This window comes from Heliconius melpomene, chromosome 12 (genome assembly GCF_056956725.1).
Source record: "Heliconius melpomene rosina isolate 202511_hmr_F chromosome 12, ASM5695672v1, whole genome shotgun sequence".
Taxonomy (NCBI): domain Eukaryota; kingdom Metazoa; phylum Arthropoda; class Insecta; order Lepidoptera; family Nymphalidae; genus Heliconius; species Heliconius melpomene.
In genome coordinates, this window is record NC_140400.1 from 14,502,230 (window position 1) to 14,521,490 (window position 19,261).

Genomic DNA, 19,261 nt, shown 5'->3' on the forward strand with positions numbered 1-19,261 from the left:
ATATGTATTTTATTATGCAACACTATCTAAACATTTATTTACATTGATCTTTTGATTGCGTTGACTTTCTGTTCTTGACGTTCTTCTGTTCTCCAGGGGGTGGAGGATGCAGCTTATTTTCTGCTTGGTAACACTTGGACAGATATATAGACAGACAACAAAATGTTTTTTGTTTTTTAGTATGGAAGCTTAAAAGGAAATTCTTAAGATTAGCCAAATTTGCCATTTCAATTTATCATATTTGTGAGCTAAGTTATTCTTGCAAATTATATGCATATAATTATTGTAGTTGTCTGCAAGAGTTGTCCTGCGACTTATCCAGCAATACATTTAAAGCTAAAGCTTGAGAAGTGGTTATGACGTATTATTATAGAATACATAATAGTTTCTCTTTAGGTAGTCGTGGAATCGCGATGCTTATAGGCTCGAGTTCGCTAGTGAGAATTCGGCAAAATGAATTGAGTATATTAATTTACTCGCTCTGGTAACAACACAAAGCGCTGTGTTGAGTTCTTGCACTCAACATACAATGAATTGAGTGGAAAATGGGAAAACGAGTATCTTAAAAAATAACAGTGAATTAAGATAAGATAAAAATCTTTATTGTACATTTACAAGAATTACAATGATTATTTGGTATATAAAATGCACAAAGGCGGCCTCATCACTAAAAGTGATCTCTTCCAGGCAACCAATCCAAGGATAGGATACATCTAAGAGTGAATTGTTATATTGTTGCTATTTGCTCATCATACCTATATCATTTGCGGGTACAACCAATATGCATTAAAGTAGTTGTAGGTAATTATTTACTTACTTTTTGAATTAAATTGGAATAATAAACAAATTATCTAAATATTATTATATAGATTTTATAAAATGCCAAGCTCCCAAAAATTTTTGTATATAACTTCATATAAAAACTAATATTTTCTATGCATGTGGGTGAAAACCACACAGCTCGTTATGACAACCATAAAAGTTGCGAATGGACTCGCTCCACCTTAAAAATATTATTTTTATAGGCAACCTTACCTAATTAACTTAAACGGTAAGCATATAAGTCTATTTAAGTAAATAATAGCATTAATATGTGATGTTTTTTAGCTTCACGCTGCATCCCTCACACAGGAGGGTGAACCTAGTGTTAAAACACAGCGTTCCCCATTTTCAGGCGAATTCTAAAAATATGTTTAATTTTAAAAAAGGACAATATTCACCATAAATGTTTTCATTATATAGTACTAAAAATATATATATATAAATGTGTTAGGTACACATAAATAAATAATATAGTACACATAAGTAAATATTCTGATATGCATTATATTATAAAATACAGTAGCTACAGTACTTACATTTAACTTGTCGAACTGGTTTTTGTCTCGTAATTTGACATATTTATAAGATTTTTTACACAATGTCTCCCGCATCCCAACTGTACCGATGGTGTCATCTTTTATTTACATTAATATAAAATGAGGCAATTTGTGTTTTATACTCACTATAAATAATATATATTACTTTTCTTAGTCGCTTAATAAAGTCTAAAAAGTAGCTTCGTGCTTCCGTCTACTTTCCACACAGATATAACCTAGTATTAGCTTTCCGTTTCATTATTGAATATTTCGTATCGAAAAACAGGTAATACCTAAATATAAAAGGAATTGCTCGGCTTTGTCTCGCCAGTTAATTAAGCAATCATCCGAATGAGAATCGAATCCACAACTACCACGTTTACTTCATTATTTATATAAAAACTACTATTATTCTTATTATTCTAAAGCAACACAACCTTTTATCGATACATATAAACATATTCCACATTAGGCAATAAAGGTCATACACACTGTAGCAAAATGGCGAACTTCCAAGCACAGAACAAACCTTATTATATTCATATTACTCATCAAATATCCTCGGATGGCCATATCCGTCTGGTGAGTCACCCTTTCAATGTAAATAGAAAAGAAATTTGAACGCACGTACATTAAGTATGTGACATATTGCTTGAGATGTTTAGTAGCTTTTAGTCATGGGCGATAGAAGAGGGGGGTCCAGGGGGGCTGTGCCCACCCCAGAATAGTCTAGTGCCCAACCCGGAACAACAAAAAAAATTACCCCGAAAATTTATAAAAAAAAAACAAGTTTTACACGAACATATCTCTAAATACTTCAATGCTTTTAGTAATAATGTACTAGACGCCGTTGTGGCGCAGTTTAGATTTACTTAATGCTATAGGTGTACGTTCGAATCCCACTTGAAAGACTGGAGTCCAATAAAAATAAAATGAAAGAGATAAGTAAGTGATGATAAGTAATGAAAGAGATAGGTAAATGATGGGACCCAATACCATATTTAATCAGCAAGGCGAAACGAGTGAAAATTAATGTATATTTAGAAAATGTAACACTATATCTCACAGATATACTTCTTAGAATAAAGAATTTAAGATTTCAAATAGTCTTTCCTTATCTGCAATGATTTATTTAGCTTTCTAACTTTTAAAAATCCTTTTTAACTAGTTATTTTATCGGAGGATTACTTTCTCTTCTTATTTGTAAATGCGACGTACCTATCGTTTGGAGTGCGGTGTGGGATGATTCTAGCTTTCGTTTTTTAAAGTGGCTGAATTAGCTTGAAGATCTTATTTAATAACATTTATTGTAGTGTCTAATTTATTAAATGATAGTGTAACAGATAATATAATACCTCGCATTATACCACCCGTTCTACTTCCATCCCACTGAAGAACCCTCACTATCCACCTCCGTTATAATAGTGCTACTGTATGATCACTGCTTTTAAGTATTATATTGTATCTCAAAAGGTGAAAACGGAACCCTTAAGGGTCACTTTGAGATCGCGTGGGGTATCAATCTGAAACTAATATTAAGTATTTAGGTCTATCATATGGACCCTTGAAGCACAGAATAAAATTAAGCTTCTCAGTCCACGCAATCAAAAGATACAAAAATTTATGCATTTCGTTTCAAAATCAAAATTTATATGGTACTTCCCGTGGACCTACAATTCTGAAATTTGGCATGAAGTGAAGGGTAAAAATCATCCAAATTTATATGTATTGGTTACTAATCTCCAGATTGAAAACGGAAGGAAGTACATCACTTGAGTTTTTCTTAAGTTACTATTTGGCTATAAAACAAAGTAAATTATATTCTAAACATATGGTGTAAATGTGGAATCGAACCTACTACTACCTATCGAATCATCTAGGCACGCTATTAAAATATAAATAATTCCTTTGAATTATTGGAACGCGTTTAAACCAAACGGTAGGAATCAAACAGACCTATAATAGGACATTCGGACATGCAAATGACCGCTTCTATTGTGCGGAAATGAACTTCGAAGGTTGCTACCTTATTTGCGACAAGGTGAAAATTATAACAAAATTCTTAAGAAGCAATATTTTTTTCTGCTGTTGCTTCACGCTGTATCATATATAGTAGAGCAGGCAGAGGGAACCTAATATTCTTAATCTTCACTTTTTTATTAGCTTCACGCTAAAATTCTAGAGAAATTGCGTGTTGAGTAGTGAATTCGCGAAATTTTAAACGCGTTTGATGAATTTTTCTATACTTACAATAAAACTGTAACTTATCGCTGTTTGTACTGTGTAATTCAGATAAGTACAAGCCGGGCCGGGCGAAGCCGCAATCGGGTCGTTAGTTTACAATAATAATATTTTCTATCAAACATACCTAATTTATTTGTATCACAAAAACAAAAATACACAAGATTAAGTATTTAGGAGATTAAAATACAATTTTAATCATAGCCGTACATTAAAATAAAGGATTTTCAAATAAAACACCAATATCTTTGGTAAGTTTATTGATCTATCAAATTCTACGCACAGAGACAAAACTGACAGTATACCGGTTAACGTTAGACGCACGGCTAAGCATATAATTATTATATGACGACAAAAGACACTACTCTACCGTTAGATTATTTGAACAGATCGCATTAATTACAATTAAAATAAATTACATTTTAATTATAATTAAAGTGTTAATAATTATTAATGATGGTATAATTCAGAAAGTACAAGTCTGTTAATGAATATTATCATTTATTTCGCTATTTTAATATGAAATTGCAGATCTGATCAAATAATCAAACATTAAAACGATGAAATTTTTAAATTACCCTAAAACTAGAAGCAATAGCGGAGATTCAAATAATATTAAAAACAATGTGAAAATTGTTAAGTACTTATCCATCTCCCGAAGCAAATCCGCGTCATTCAAATGAAAAAAAAATATATAGTAAGGTTGACGAGTCGTGGCCGCCATAAAATAATCTGTAGAGAGCTGCGTAGATTTATTTTAAGTAATTTCAATTTTTTTATTATTTTTCTCCCAAGTGAACAAAGCGCAAAAGCTTAGAAAACCTAATTGAAAGACGGCCACGACAGATCGGTCGTACTGTACATTCACTGAAATGGAATGTTTTAACTGCTTTATAATCATACTTAGTAGCAAGTGTGTCCTTGCATTACATTCATAATGAAACATAGCTTACAATTATTATGAAACACCATATTTAATATCGAACGGTAAACACTAAACACAACCTCCATACATATAATAAAAATAAACAATTCATCTCTCGTGAATTATATAACGCTTTAATTATAATAAATGAATTATAATTCAAATAAACACTATAAAATAGAAAAATAATGTTATCCAAAAATAAACAAAGAAAATCTACTAAATGTAAACATAAATATAGGTTTATAAATCACAAAAAAAAGGATATTGAAATTGAACTCTTCATCAAAACTATCTATACCTTTCTAAATCTTATGAATAATAAATAAAAAAACTATGAAATTTATGTTTTAAATATTATAAAAAAGATAACAAAACGCTACGTATGTAAAAAAAATACAGTTTTATTAAATAGCGTTGACAAGCCAATTTGACACTTACTTTTTTTTATAACAACATTTAAGTGGAATCTAGGGGTTGACTAGGACCGTTACAGTTAATAATATAATTGAAGAAAACGAACTATTATTAATTTATTTTGTGCCCCATCGCCCTTTGCAAATCTGTTTTTTAAGTAACACCACCTTTGCTTAGGTTCTTTAAAGGCGTTAATTTTTTTCTTTTTTTTTCAATTTTTATGGTTACGTCCTAAAAAGAACCAGGTTTTATGATTTTACTTGAATTTATACTCGTTTGTGGAATCGAAGTTCTGTATTAAGTAAGACGGCCTTGGATTGCGATTATTAGGAAATAAATCGATTGTTTTTAAATGAAAATAAAATAATTTGGAGATTGGGAGAAGTACTTAAACAAAGGAACAAAATATTCTATTTGTGCGTATGAAAATGTAAAGTTATATTTGAAATACATAACTAGATATAAAGGTATAAAATTGAATATAGGAATATTCGTATATAAGTACCGTGTACTTTCGAGTGCCATTGTAAAAAAATCTTTTAGAATTTTTTCCAATACATTATCTTATTATCCAATAGATTTTATGTAAAAAAAGGTTACTTAACATTTATTAGCGTTCGCAGCATAAAAATTTTTCCCATAAGAAAAAAATATAAACATTTAGAAAATATCGACAAAAAAAATCTTAATTATAATTAATATAAATAGGAATAAATGCGGCAGGAACGAAATGGCGTACGCATTAAGGTAAATAGTCAGTCTCGAGAAAATCCGACTTAGGTCGGTCAACAAAAAAATATATTTATTATTAAAATATGGCACATACAGGAATTTCGATCCCACAAATTTGTATAAATATATTGTAGAGTATTGTTTCTCATTAAAGCTGTTTCCGATATGACGTTTTAGAACATTCCATTTTACGTTTAAAGTTCGTATGTTCTTACGTATATTGTTCACATGACCCTTGATACAGATAATAAAGGCAAAATTGAATACCATATTTAAAAATTGATCTATAAATTCGAAATGAGCAATCGATATAAATATAATAATTGTTAAAAAATCTAATATACTCGTAGTTATAATAAATGGATCTTTATAAATCGACGTTGCTATTCGATTTGAAAATAATATTTGATGAAATATCGCTAATGGCAACAATATAATAATAACTGTTGGCAGAACTGATTCTATGAAAAATTTTGGTACCATTAAACTTCCATGTACGAGGCAATTATAAATTACAAAGATTTTTGTTGTTCCCCTTACCAGTATTACTACTAATAATAATTCTATTATAACCGTTGGTAACCTAAGCAATGAAAGTACCAGGCGAACATAGAATACAAGACCAAGTAAAAGTTCCAAACTCATAGAATGTGATTGTAACGGAAATAACAGGAGACCATAATCTATTAAGAAGTCAATAGTCACTAGTGTTGTAAGGAACAGTAGTGTTATTAAAAATAAAACTACCAGGCAATCATAAATCCAAAGAAAACCAACAAGTAATAAGTTATCATAACCAATGAGGCGGTCAACATACACTAGTGTCGGTGGTGTAACAAGAAAATTGTCTACGATTAACAATGCAAATAGCAAGAGATGATAAACAGACACTAGTGTTAGTGGTGTCAAATGAAGACCAACAAGTAATAATGGTACCAAGGGGTCATGATAAACGAGGAAGTCATCAGACACTAGTGTCGGTGGTGTCAGCGTCGGTGTCGATGTCGGCTGGTGAGGGCGTTTGCGCTAGGCGACGGGCGACTCGGGCGGGGGAGAAGCGGGTCACCGCGCGCCTCGCCCGCGGCGTCCTGGCTTGCCGCGACGGTTGAATCCACTATGCACAAAAAGATTATTACCAATAATACATATGTGGCTGGAGGTGCGATTTCGAGTTAGGGAAAATAATTATATAATATTTTCATTTAATGGCTCTGGTAAGAGGGCAAAGCACTGCGTTGCATTTCGCCTCACGAAACTCATGTCTCGAAAAGAGGGGTATTGAATATAATTTGAACGTAAAAAATTATAACATATATAAATAGAAAATCAGCTTCACATTAAATTCCGCATATAGCAAGGCAGGCAGAGAACCTAGTGTTAAGACACTCCAAAGGGGGGACCTTTCCGCCGAACTTTTCGAGGCATTGAGTGTTGAGTGGCGGAACTCAACGCTGGGATTTAGTCTTGGGACCAAAGCGAAGAAATTAAACTATAAAACTTTTCCTCGAGTGGGGAATGAACACACAATCTTCGCGTTACGGTTACACCCTTGTGTCCCTGCACCAAGACGGCCTTGAAAAATAGGAAATAAAATTTTCATAATAAAAATATCTTACCGATATGGCCCACGATACGGTTGATCTGATGCATTATCAGAAGAAGTGCTGGGTCCGGCGCGGGGGGAACTCGGTTCCGGTTTCGCTGAGGCAGTAGGAGTAGTGCCACTAGTAGATGGAGTAGCAGCTTTAGCCTCTTTGGGCTCCTGTGGAATGTTTCAGAACGTTTATTATAGTAATTTGTTATTAGTTTAGATTTTATAATAAATAACTGTTTTTAAAAAGTAACGAAGTATTATATCGAAAGAATTTTAAGCTCATACCTCAACATTAGAAGCTATTTATTGATTTGTTATCAGCAATAAGTTGTTAGAAACAATTACATATATTTTAATATTCCAATAATTAATAATACATAACATTTGACTTTAGCATTTAAAATTGTGCATGCATTGGCACGGTGTGCGACTGTAAACGCGAATGTAGTTGATTTGATTCCCACTAGGGAGACTTAATAATTGAATATTTTAATTTTCCTCCCTATGGTAAACAACAAATAAGGCGCGGCGTTGAGTTTCGTTACTCAATAAGCAATGTCTCGAAAACTCTGCGGCAAGTGGAGAACAGAGTGTCTTAACACTCCCTCAGCTCACCGTTCTATATGCGGCATACAACGTGAACATAAAAAAATATTTGTTATGAAATCTAAAAGTTAAATATCAACCTCTTCTCTATCCTCAGGTGTAGAAATAGTCAGTAGTGGTGGTCCATCGTCACCGAAGCCCACCACTCCTCCACGTTCGATCTGACGGGCGAGCACATCCGCCATACGTTCTTGCAATTCCTGCGTAAATATTAGAAAAATCTTCTAATAAACGAAATCATTAATTAAACAATATATTTTACATTTAAGTGTTATTATACATCTGAGTAAGAAAAATCATTTTTCAAAAAACTTATTAAAATTATCCTAGCAGGGTTCGAACTCGAGCCTCTAGGAGGTCATCCAAGCGCTTCGACCACTAAGTTTTTCCACATCCATCTCGTATCTTCCATATCTACTGAACATACTTGCCAAATATACCACTTCGTTCAGTTTTTCAGTTTTTCTACTGAACACGTTAGTCTGTTAAATGGTCAGACATTACGAATATTCGCGATAGATATATTTTCTACACAATATTATATTACGTAACGCTTTTTGGAGCGGGTTTACATTTTGTATAATTGGAGTAGCATCAAGGTGACCTCGATATTAAGCTGCATTATGGCTTATTTTAGAATGTATGTGTAAAAAATCGATTGAAACACACAGTACATTGTAAACGTAACTTCAATATTAATTGACTTGAAAGCAGTTTAGTTTTTATATACACGAATTTTATGCATATTGTTGTTACATAGATAGGATTTTTGTAATAAAAAAGTTATTTGTCACTTTCCTTCTGCTTAAAAGTATTATAATACTTATGCGGCTAATATTGATAATGGTAAATACAAAAAAGGTACAAACAAGTTGCCTTGAAATGTACCAAATAATTTATATTTTAGTATATCCTTTAAATAATATAAGAATAACTTTCTAATCTATAGACATTACAAACTATTTAATACAGTAATAATACTACTTAATTTTCCTTTCTAATATCTATTCTCTATTCATGGAGCTGTGAGATAAAAGATAAACAAAGTAAAAAAATAAACAAATAGAAATAAAATAGCAGAATAAAATTATGATTTCTTTTTTAAGGTATGTAAAACATACTTTCCTGATCCTCCAACACTTACTTTCAGTTCGGGAGTCAATTCGAATGGCGGCGCATTTACGGAGTCCACTGGTGGAGGCGCTTGTTCTAAAGCTTTCTCATCAAACGATAGCTTGCAGCGGCAAACTGGGCAAGTTTGCTGTAAAAAAAAATTATAGTAATAAAAAGTAAGTTGCTAAATATATGGCAAAATTATATAAAAACAATGTACAATTTCATCTTCCAATAGAAATAAAATACTACATTTTTGTATAATAAAATTAATTACTTGATATGGTTTAGCCTGAGCTCTCTGCCAGTTCGGCAGCTTTTCCATCTCTTCCATATAATACTGCTTGCTGCTTATCAGGTGTTTCGAGAGGCAGTGGCTGTGGAAATGATGATAACAGGGTGTCTTGATGAAGACATCTCCTTTGACAAAGCCATGAAGGCATATCACGCATTGACCGCTTGGCAGATTGCATTGTGTTAGATATTCACGAACAATCTAGAATTAAATAATTACTTAATGGCAAGAGTGAGTGGTAAAAGAGGTGGTGGTCATACCTTGGTTGACCTTCAAGTACTTAGTATCAATGATACTGGAGGAAGATCACATAAAAAACATGAGGAACCCTCAGATAACAAAACATAATCTAAACAATCATACACATGTTACATAATAAAAAATAATTTAAAAGTGCTTAAAAATTCTGTAATTTCTTAGAATAACATGCCAAACAAAAAGAATTTATAACATAAAAAGCCTTAAAAACATCAAGTGATTTTTCAGAAATAATAAATTTTAGATATATATATATCATAATTCTTTTTTAAATTAAAAATTGTTCTTGTATATTAAAGAAATGTACTTGTATGTTATTTCTAAAATCAACACACCTTTAACACATAAAATATATACTATTTTAAAAATGATGTCTAATTCATATTATGTAGTTATTGGTATTATTAATATAAAAGTAACACATGTAAAGTGTGACTGTAAATGTGACAGGTTGAGGGTTCAAGGAAATTAAATACTTAATATTATTATTCCTTTGCTTTAGTGCTGAGGTAGAGCGCAGCATTGAATTTCACCACTCAAGACATAATACCTCTAGAATTTGGCAGTAAATAAGGAACAGAGTGTCTTAAAACTAGGTTTCCTCTGCACACCTTGTTGTACGCAGGATACATTGTGATGATTGATTAGACTGCTATTATTAATATTATAGTTTTTACTTATAATAACAATATCAGATACCGAAAGGAATTAGCTAATTCTTATTTAATTTGGTAAAATGCTTTATACTGTATTAAAAAAAAAATACCTTTGCCTACCCTGCTGTGTGCGGGATACAGCGTAGAGCTGATTTTTTATACTGTATATATACAATAATATTCATATATTATATACAAAAAAATACACTTACCTCTATCAATTCAAAAACAATCGGATTTCCGACATGCCTATCCAATTTTTCTTTTATTTTAGCTTCGATTTTAGACAAAAATTTATCATCTAACCCTCTAGGATTTCTGAGAAACACTTCAGGGCTACTTTCAGGATAATCAGGGGATAGTTTGACCTCTAATGTTAAACAGACGTACTGTTGATCGACATTATCCCCAGTTGAAGGATGGACAACAGTCTCTATTATATTAGGTACGCCTTGTTCATTCTTCACAGCAAGATCTTCAATTAAAATAGCTTCGAGAGCTTCGAGCTCGTCATAAACTCTGTAAATTGTTTGTTTATTAATGAAAAATAATAATGAAACTAGGAAAAGTAGTGAATATTATATTACACACCGGTTGTCGACAGTTGCCGTCATGATGGCTATGGGTGGACTGGCTAGGGTTTAATTTGGGCTGGGTCTAGAATATTTTTTTTCAAGTGCATTCAGTTCAGGCAGGCGCAATGCAGTCGGTGCAATAAACAGCTGGTCCCTGGGCCGTCCTGAGAAAATCAATCAAGCTGTCTGAGCCACAGATTAAATAACTAGAATGAAGAGAATATGGCGACACTAGCATAATGTAATACTACAGATTAATAATTAAAAAAATAAAAAAAGTGAAAAATTACTAACGATACGGTAAGCCGAAAACAATAATTCCTAAATGCTTATGTATCATTATGTATATCATCTGCTTTGCTAAAATTAATTTCTATTATGAAAATTATTGTAGTGAATATTGTCTTTATAAAATTATATTTCACGTGGTATATGATATTCTATAATATGATAATTATTGTTTCTTTTAGCTCAGGTGAAGATAGATATAGTAATATATTTCTTTGCTAACAGTTTTGTAAGAATTTTATAGTATCTAGGGCAGTCATATTGAATTGTTACCAGAATTGTTTGTGTAGAGATATTAAAAGCTTACGTACTAGACTAGAAGACTAGCGATAAAGTTATTTTCATAAGGGAGATTAATTGTTGGACATAAGTACATAAGTTTTTAAAGAACTATTTTACTATGCAAAATTTTTTTGGGAAAGTAGTTTTTAATTAGTGAAGATCCTTTTTATGCGAAAAAATAAAAAAGAAACAAACGAAGTTATTAAAATGTTACTTTATTTCATTGGTATGAAATGAATATATATAAATATTATTCTTAAAATTATGTAAAGCATTCTAAATAAATATTTATTTCAATTAACAAAAATATATATTCAGAATTCTCGCAGCAAGTTTATAAGAAGATAGGTAGATAAATAAAAATCTTTATTGCACACTTAAAAAGATACAATACAATAAATTCTTAAAACAAAATGCACAAAGGCGGCCTTATCACTACAAGTGATCTCTAGCACACATTAACTATTACTCTCCATGGAAAGATAAAAATTGTTGACTCTTATTTTTAAAATGTTTATAGAGGTGGAGTGCCTTATTTTTCGGCAATCCACCTCTAAAACGCACTAGGTAAGCCTAGGTCCAAAGCGCCCTAGGTACACCTATAAAACGCACTTTAGGTATTTAAAATATATTAACATTGTATTTGGTTCATTTTGTACTTATATAGATTACAGATATTATAATAAATCGTCTCCGAATTTACACTACAAACTAAATATTTTACATTATTCTAAAATATTAGATAACTTTTTACATGAATTCAACCATAATTCTAGAAAATAATATTAAGCTGTTTGACGACTATCAGCTCTTTTATAGTCGTATCTTTATTTTTTTGAGCTTTTTGTGTCGGGATTTTTTAATTATACATCATTCACAAATTATACATCTGTCTTCCTTCGTTTTCGCAGTCATCGGTATTATAATTTTAATCCCTTTATATTTAGTACTTTTATATTATGTTTTCTTAGCTTTCATCTATCTGAGATAACAAATGGCTAGTGTCGTATATATTACATAACAAATTATAAACAAACCTACATAAGTATGTTTAACGTTCCCGCTGTGCCTCCTTTCCCTACTAAGCTGTAATTGTTATCTTTTTGTTTTTATAACAACATAATTTGAGCAAGTAGAACGTAAGTAGATACAACAAATTCACAATTCATTTTTCTATAACGAATAAAAATTATTTTATAAGGTTTTTTATTAAAAAATAATTACAAAAATGTTCTCGTCTTTTGATACCACCAAAGTTACTCCATGAAGTTTATGCATAAGAAACGTGAAAACGAAAATTTACTTTACTTCCAAGTCGGCTAAGAATGTTCAAGGCATCCTGAATTCTTAAAATTCTTCAAATTACCTTACTTTAATATTTTATCCTATTTTCATAAGACTCAATATAATTTAATACGTTGATTTAGTTTTCAGCCCCATAGGGTGAGAGGAAATTTGTAATGGAGTCTCTTGACTAAGGTTCGATTCAATAGTACTGGAACTTGTGGTAGTTTTCCTTAACTGTTTCTTCACGTATCTGAAAATAATTATAAATGCAATACATTAATAAGTAGATTAAATTAAATTGAGGCCATCGCACTTGCACCACGACTGGCCACTACTGGCTTCTTGAATATTTGTTTTAAATAAATCTATATTAAGCTGAAGACGTTTTTACAATCTTCAATGACTGATTCTTTGCTAGATAAATATTTGTGTGTTACCTATTTCGTAGTTGCTTATATATTTTTCTTTTGAACACGAAGATCATGAAAATTGCAAAGCCCATAAGAAGATTGTACATGTCCGTAAACTTCCACACATACAAATCTGGCTTAAAGAAACTGGCCACCTCTAATACCCAATTGATACCCATTATGAGGGAGAGTTTTAAGTATATCATGAGCCTGAAAAAGAAATAATTTAAATAATATGTGGCGTCGTATCTCACAAACGGATGAACTATTTTTTTATTTAGGAGTTTTTTTGTTTCAAAGTTTTCTTAGTCGAGACTCTAGTCATAGTTATAATTCAAGATAATATTTGCAGCCTTTTTAAAATCTTTAGTTTTTCTAGTTGAAGCAACTTCTACTGGTTTGGTCTATTTCATTTTATTTATTTTTATTATTATTATCGTATTTTTTTTTAAACATATTTCTTATGATTTTGAAATTTTAAATTTAAAACTGTTTAGTTTGGATATCTTAAATGCGGTTGACCATAAACGAGCTCTCGAAAACTGATAAAACTAGCCTTACGTCGTATCGTCTTAGATTACTATTCATCAATAACGTCTGAAGTGATTGCAAGAGAAGCAGGTTCAAATCTTGTTATTTCTAGCAGTACTTTAAATGTTTTTATATTTTTACCTGCTCTTTTGGCTGCGATGAGCAGCAGGGTTGCCTGCAGCGTCTGAATTCACAACAGCAGTAGCCCGACTTAATCTCCAAATATTAAATGCTGTCATAAGGAAGAAAAACCAGTTGCACAAGATAAGTATTAACATAGGGATGTATAGATATATCAGTTTCTGCCCACCTGAAAAATTGAGAAGAATTAGAGTCTATTTTTTCTCTTTGGTACTTTTTGGACGTAAATTACAAAATAAAACTTTTTTAAGTTACAAGATCTGGTGAGTGGGCAGAGTGGGCGAGTCCAACTCGCTCTTGAAAAGTTATACAACGTGTTGACAAACTTAAGCTTAAGAGTATATAAACCTCATTTTGTACGGGAGGATAATATTATAACACACAATAATATTATATATCGAACTTTAAAAATTGTTTTTATCCGATCTGACAAAATCGTTGTAAGAATTGAAATTAAAATAAACTAAAAGTCGGTAGAAAGTAAAAAAAACTGTCCGAATTGTATTATTTAAATAAAGAAAAAATATGAAGAAACAAATACCCTCGAGAAAGCATCCAGCCTGAGGTATTAGAGGTGTAACAATCCAAGGTTTATCTTCCAATTCTTCAGTCAAACTGTTGAGCACGACTAGCATCACCGCCATCAACAGGGGAACTCCCCAAGCATAGACACAATACATTAAGAATTTGAATTTTTCACCGCGCCTGTGAATAGGACGAGCCTTTGCGTACCCTCTGAAAAAAGTATAATAATTGTTTTTTTTTTATTATACTTAAACGTCAAGTAAATAAAATAAAAAAGTAGTTCATTCCAAAGAAACATTTAAAAAAAATAAAAATAAGGCAATCCTTCAGCGTATGATCTAACCGCGATGATTGTAGGTTCAATCCTGAGGAGTCGGGAAAATATATATATTTTTTTCGTTTTCCCGCTATGGTAAACAAAGCGCGGCGGTGAGTTCCGCAACTCATTATGTTATACACTAGGTTCCCATTGCCTACCCTGCTAAGCGCGAAAAAGTGTGAAGTAATACGTAAGTGAATTGTTCTATTAATATTAATACATTTTTATGTTAATATTAATACATGTGCCTAATTATTTAATATTTAATTATTGTTTTTTTAGAAACATAGTATTAGGATATTCTGTTCCCATCAAGACACTTACGTTTTCCATTTTCCACCGAATTCTGGTGGCGTTAAGTTGCGAAACTCGCAATCATTTATTATTTATAATAAAATACTGTATTTATTACCTGAATGTCCACCAAATATCGTACGACATGACGTTCATCCAGCAGAACGTGGATAAGAAGAAAAAATAAGTTATGGCAGCTGCAAAATCAAATAGTATGTAAATAAATAATCTATAAATAAATAGATTTAATAAATGTATATTTTTATATTGTTATAAATTACAAGAAATGTTATTAAATCAGGTCTAGGTATAGGTAAAGTTGGCTTAAGATAAAGTAATCACCGCGGTCTTAAGTTTCAACAACAATAGTAAAATAATAAAAATATATATATAGTTCATTCCTTAGCTTGACTTGTTGGTGTAAAACAATTACAATATATATATATTAAATACAAAAATATATATATTTAGGCATACATTTAAAAATATCTTATGATATATGTAACAATTAAAAGTTATTATTTAGAAATAGGTATATTTATTGCTCATAATATATTACATATATTTAAATTATACTATGTTGTAAAGGAAAAAACGGATAAAATTAATGATAAGGCGGTCGTGGCGCAGCGGCACAAGGGCGTGACTGTTACGCGACGGTTGTGGGTTCGATCCCCACTCGAGAGAATGACAATATTTATTAACATTTATATTTTCATTTCTTCGCTCTGGCGTCGAGGTAAGAGCGGCGTTGAGTTCCGCCACCCAACACGCAATGCCTCCAGAATTCGGCGGAAAGTGGGGAACGGAGTGTCTTAACACTAGGTTCCCTCTACCTACCCTGCTGTCTGCGGGATACAGCGTGAAGCTGAAAAAAAAATTTATTATAAAAATTTATAATTACACTTACTGAGGGCGATGCATTCAATCACGTCGAAATCACCAACTTGTAACGTAAATAAGAAAAGGAAAGCACCCAACACACTAAAGTCGTAGGCCATCAAGATAAGCCCTACTAAGTTTCGCAGTTCAGGCAGTAAACAGTAAACCAGAAGTACTAAGAATAAGAAAACTGATGATATGAGCAGCGCTGCGAAAGAAATAAAGGAAAGAACGTTACACAGACCGACGCAATTTTTTTTCTTGTCAAACTTCATATCTTTTTGTTATGTTGTATATGTTACATATTTATTTATTTATTTATTTATTATTATTTACATATGTTTTCTAGTATCAATATTAAAATGTATATGTCATCGGTGTATGAGACAGAACTGAACAGCGGAAACCAGAGCTAGAAATTATATATATTAATAAATAATAATTCATTATCCCGAGTGGGAGTCGAACCCCACTCGACGAAATGAAATATTTATTTAAATTAATATTTTCATTTCTTAGTTCTGGTGTCGAGGCAAAGCGTGGCGAATTCCGTCACTCAACACGAAAACCCTCCAAACTTCAGCGGATAAAATGGGTAACGGAGTATTTTAACACTAGGTTCCCTCAGTCTACTTTACTGTTTGTGGGACACACCATTAAGTTGTCTTTTTTCATGAATCAAAGAAATATCCACCACCAACCAACCTGTAGTAAAGAAAACATTAGCCGATTGCGCTTGTCCTTCACCTTCCATTGCCATGATTCTAGGAGAGATCTCATCGTCTACTAGATAGTCAATACAAAAATGTTTAATATGAATCCATCGGTAAAATGCATTTTTAAATTCTATGTAACAAGATCCACTCTGAAAATAAGATTATATTATTATTATTATTATATTATTATATATATTATTATTACAAAATCCTTTGGAATTACGTAAACATATGTCTTGTTGTTTGTTGTCTTGTTGTTTTCCGTGCAGCACGATGGACGGCGATAGGCTGATGATATATATCTTGTTAGATACTCAAGCTTAAATACACTTAGACATATCATAAAAAAATCGAGGTAAGAATCAATCTCGCTATCGTATATCGTCTCGTATAAATATAAACTTCGTTATTTTAGTTTATAAAACATTTTGAATTGTAGAAGCAGATATATTTGCAAAAATATTGTAAATTGTTCTGAAATTTTCTGAAATATCCTTATAGGAATTTCCAGCGTAATAATATAACAAGTACATGCTCCCATTCACGACATTGATTATTCCTTTTCCTTGTTAGTTTTGTGACATCAGACAGACGGTAAATTGTGCTGATTTTTATTCTAAATATAAAAATCCATATTTGTATTTTAAAAGGAACTAAAATACACCCGAGTAATCATCGCCAGGAATATATTAAAGAAAAGGGGACTGCCCGCGGCTTCGCCCGAGGATTTATGTTGTACTAAAGTATTAGAATTACTAAAAGTCCTGACGAAATTAATGTTTAATTCAAAAGTATGTTTTATGCGTTATCAAGATACTTTAGTACCTACCATTTGTTAACAATAGATAACGTTACATGTATCTATTTCTACTATCTCAAATATGAACTTCTTAAAAACTTAAATACTTTTATCTTTTGACTAGAGTGAAGCGATTACAATGAAATAAAAACTAAAACTCTCTCTGACTTACTTATAATTTTTATGTGTAAAAGTTGCTTAAATTTGTTGTGTATTTTTTACGTGAGACGTGTTCACTGATAAACAGACAAAAATTCCGAAAATGCTGGAAATGGATTCTGTTAGTTATCCTTTAACGCCCTGGCTATTTTTTTTAAAGTATTTTCACTGTACAGAAACGACTTTTCTACAGATTTATTATAAGTATAGATATAGATTAGTTTATAGGCATCTTATCGAATTTCTTAATATAATTGTAAAATTTTATGATAGTAAAAGAAAAAAAAAGTCGTTTATAAATTTTGTAAAGAGTCCCAAGAGTTTTGAAAATATTGAAGAATTATGAAATGTTTCACGAAGACTTATTAGAAAGTCAAAATTTTTCTTGTTTTTTTTTTATATTATACCGTAAGCTGATGTACCGACTATTAATACAAGAATACTTGGGAACTCTCAACTCTCTTAGCTCAACTTCTTTAGTTCACGTTATATCCTACGTAAAGCTCTATCCAGCTGGACAGAGAGAGGGAACCTACTTTTAAGACACTTCCACAATGTCCTCAACAATTTATTTTTGTTATATAATTTTGTTTGAGAAAATTGACCTACGATCGTCTCTGTTCGTTCGTCTGTTACAAGAAGATAAAAAAATATTAGCACATACCTTCGTAAGGACTCCCATGCTAGTATTTGTGGAGCTATCGAACATATCGTTTTGTTTATCTATAAACAGAACACCCTGTTCATCTTCGGTTATCATTTCATCATACGGTCCCGGAATGAGAAAGAATGTATCCTGGAATTTTTCATCCAACTTTTTGTCTGGACTATCGTCATCGTATATTGGTATATTTGAAAAATCAAATTTTTTATTTTCATAATTTTCGCATATGTATGTTTCATTCACTTCGACGAAATATTGGTGTTTTGGGCAGCATTTACGAAGACATTTTCTCACTGCACAATCAATTTTTGTATCACCGTCATCTAACACTATGTTTTTATTTTTTGTCCAATACTCTGATAAAGGTGGAAGATCTTTGGATTTTAGTGTTTGTATATAACGTATATATAATATATAAATTATTAATATTTTAACGAACGCCGACATGTTTACTATAAACGGTTAAAGTAATAATTGTAATTATGTTTGGAGTACGCTTTGTGGTTGAAAGGGCTTCACATCGGTACATATCAGAGCGTTATTATAAAACAGGAAAATTCCTAGAACATAATATTGTACTCAGTATTCGTGACAGCTTTTAATAATTAATTATTACAGTTCCTAATATACTATATTATACTACAAGCGTCGCGTTAGAGTCACTCCCCTGGGCCTCTGCGCCGTCACGGCCTCTAAATTATTTACTTAACACACTGAATCGTATTTTAATATATAATGTATGTTTTGTGAAAATAACTAAAACCTGAGGATTGCATTTTCGTATTTCCCATACTTACAATAAAATTGTAACTCATCAGTTTCTGTAAATGGGTTAAGTTAAGTGCGAGTCGCCCACAAAGGCTTCCGTACCTGTTTCAGGATTGTATGTCAATGGTTCTCTTCTTCACGACCAATTATAGAGGCATTGCGTATTGAGTGGCGGAACTCAACCCCGTGCTTTGCCTCGTCGCCAGAACGAAGAAACGAAAATATTAAATATTTCATTCTCCCGAATGATAATCAAGCCCACCACCTTCGCCCTGACCCTCAATGGCTCTGGTTACTTAATGACAATTTATTAATATTCAATCAACAATCTTAATTCTTTTTAATAAACTATTGTATAATAAATATATACCGGCAAGTAATCAATACATATAGATTAAGTAGTCGAGGAAGTTTTTAAAAGAAACC

The 19,261-nt window shown here is 31.6% G+C and overlaps 2 protein-coding genes across 2 annotated transcripts; both read right to left on the reverse strand.

Annotated features, from left to right (window-relative positions):
• Positions 1–3,842: 3,842 nt before the first annotated feature.
• Positions 3,843–10,941, reverse strand: LOC146534092 (E3 ubiquitin-protein ligase RNF25). The gene is made up of 7 exons (XM_085195107.1): positions 10,787–10,941; positions 10,408–10,714; positions 9,264–9,482; positions 9,018–9,134; positions 7,954–8,073; positions 7,290–7,435; positions 3,843–6,787 (listed from the first exon to the last, which is right to left on the reverse strand). The coding sequence occupies exons 1-7, from the start codon at positions 10,807–10,809 to the stop codon at positions 6,736–6,738; spliced, it is 984 nt and encodes a 327-aa protein (XP_085051233.1). The 5' UTR covers positions 10,810–10,941; the 3' UTR covers positions 3,843–6,735.
• Positions 10,942–11,689: 748 nt separating this feature from the next.
• Positions 11,690–18,619, reverse strand: LOC146534093 (G-protein coupled receptor Mth2-like). The gene is made up of 8 exons (XM_085194552.1): positions 18,068–18,619; positions 16,435–16,594; positions 15,758–15,937; positions 14,966–15,044; positions 14,251–14,444; positions 13,710–13,878; positions 13,065–13,247; positions 11,690–12,877 (listed from the first exon to the last, which is right to left on the reverse strand). The coding sequence occupies exons 1-8, from the start codon at positions 18,512–18,514 to the stop codon at positions 12,751–12,753; spliced, it is 1,539 nt and encodes a 512-aa protein (XP_085050678.1). The 5' UTR covers positions 18,515–18,619; the 3' UTR covers positions 11,690–12,750.
• Positions 18,620–19,261: the final 642 nt, after the last annotated feature.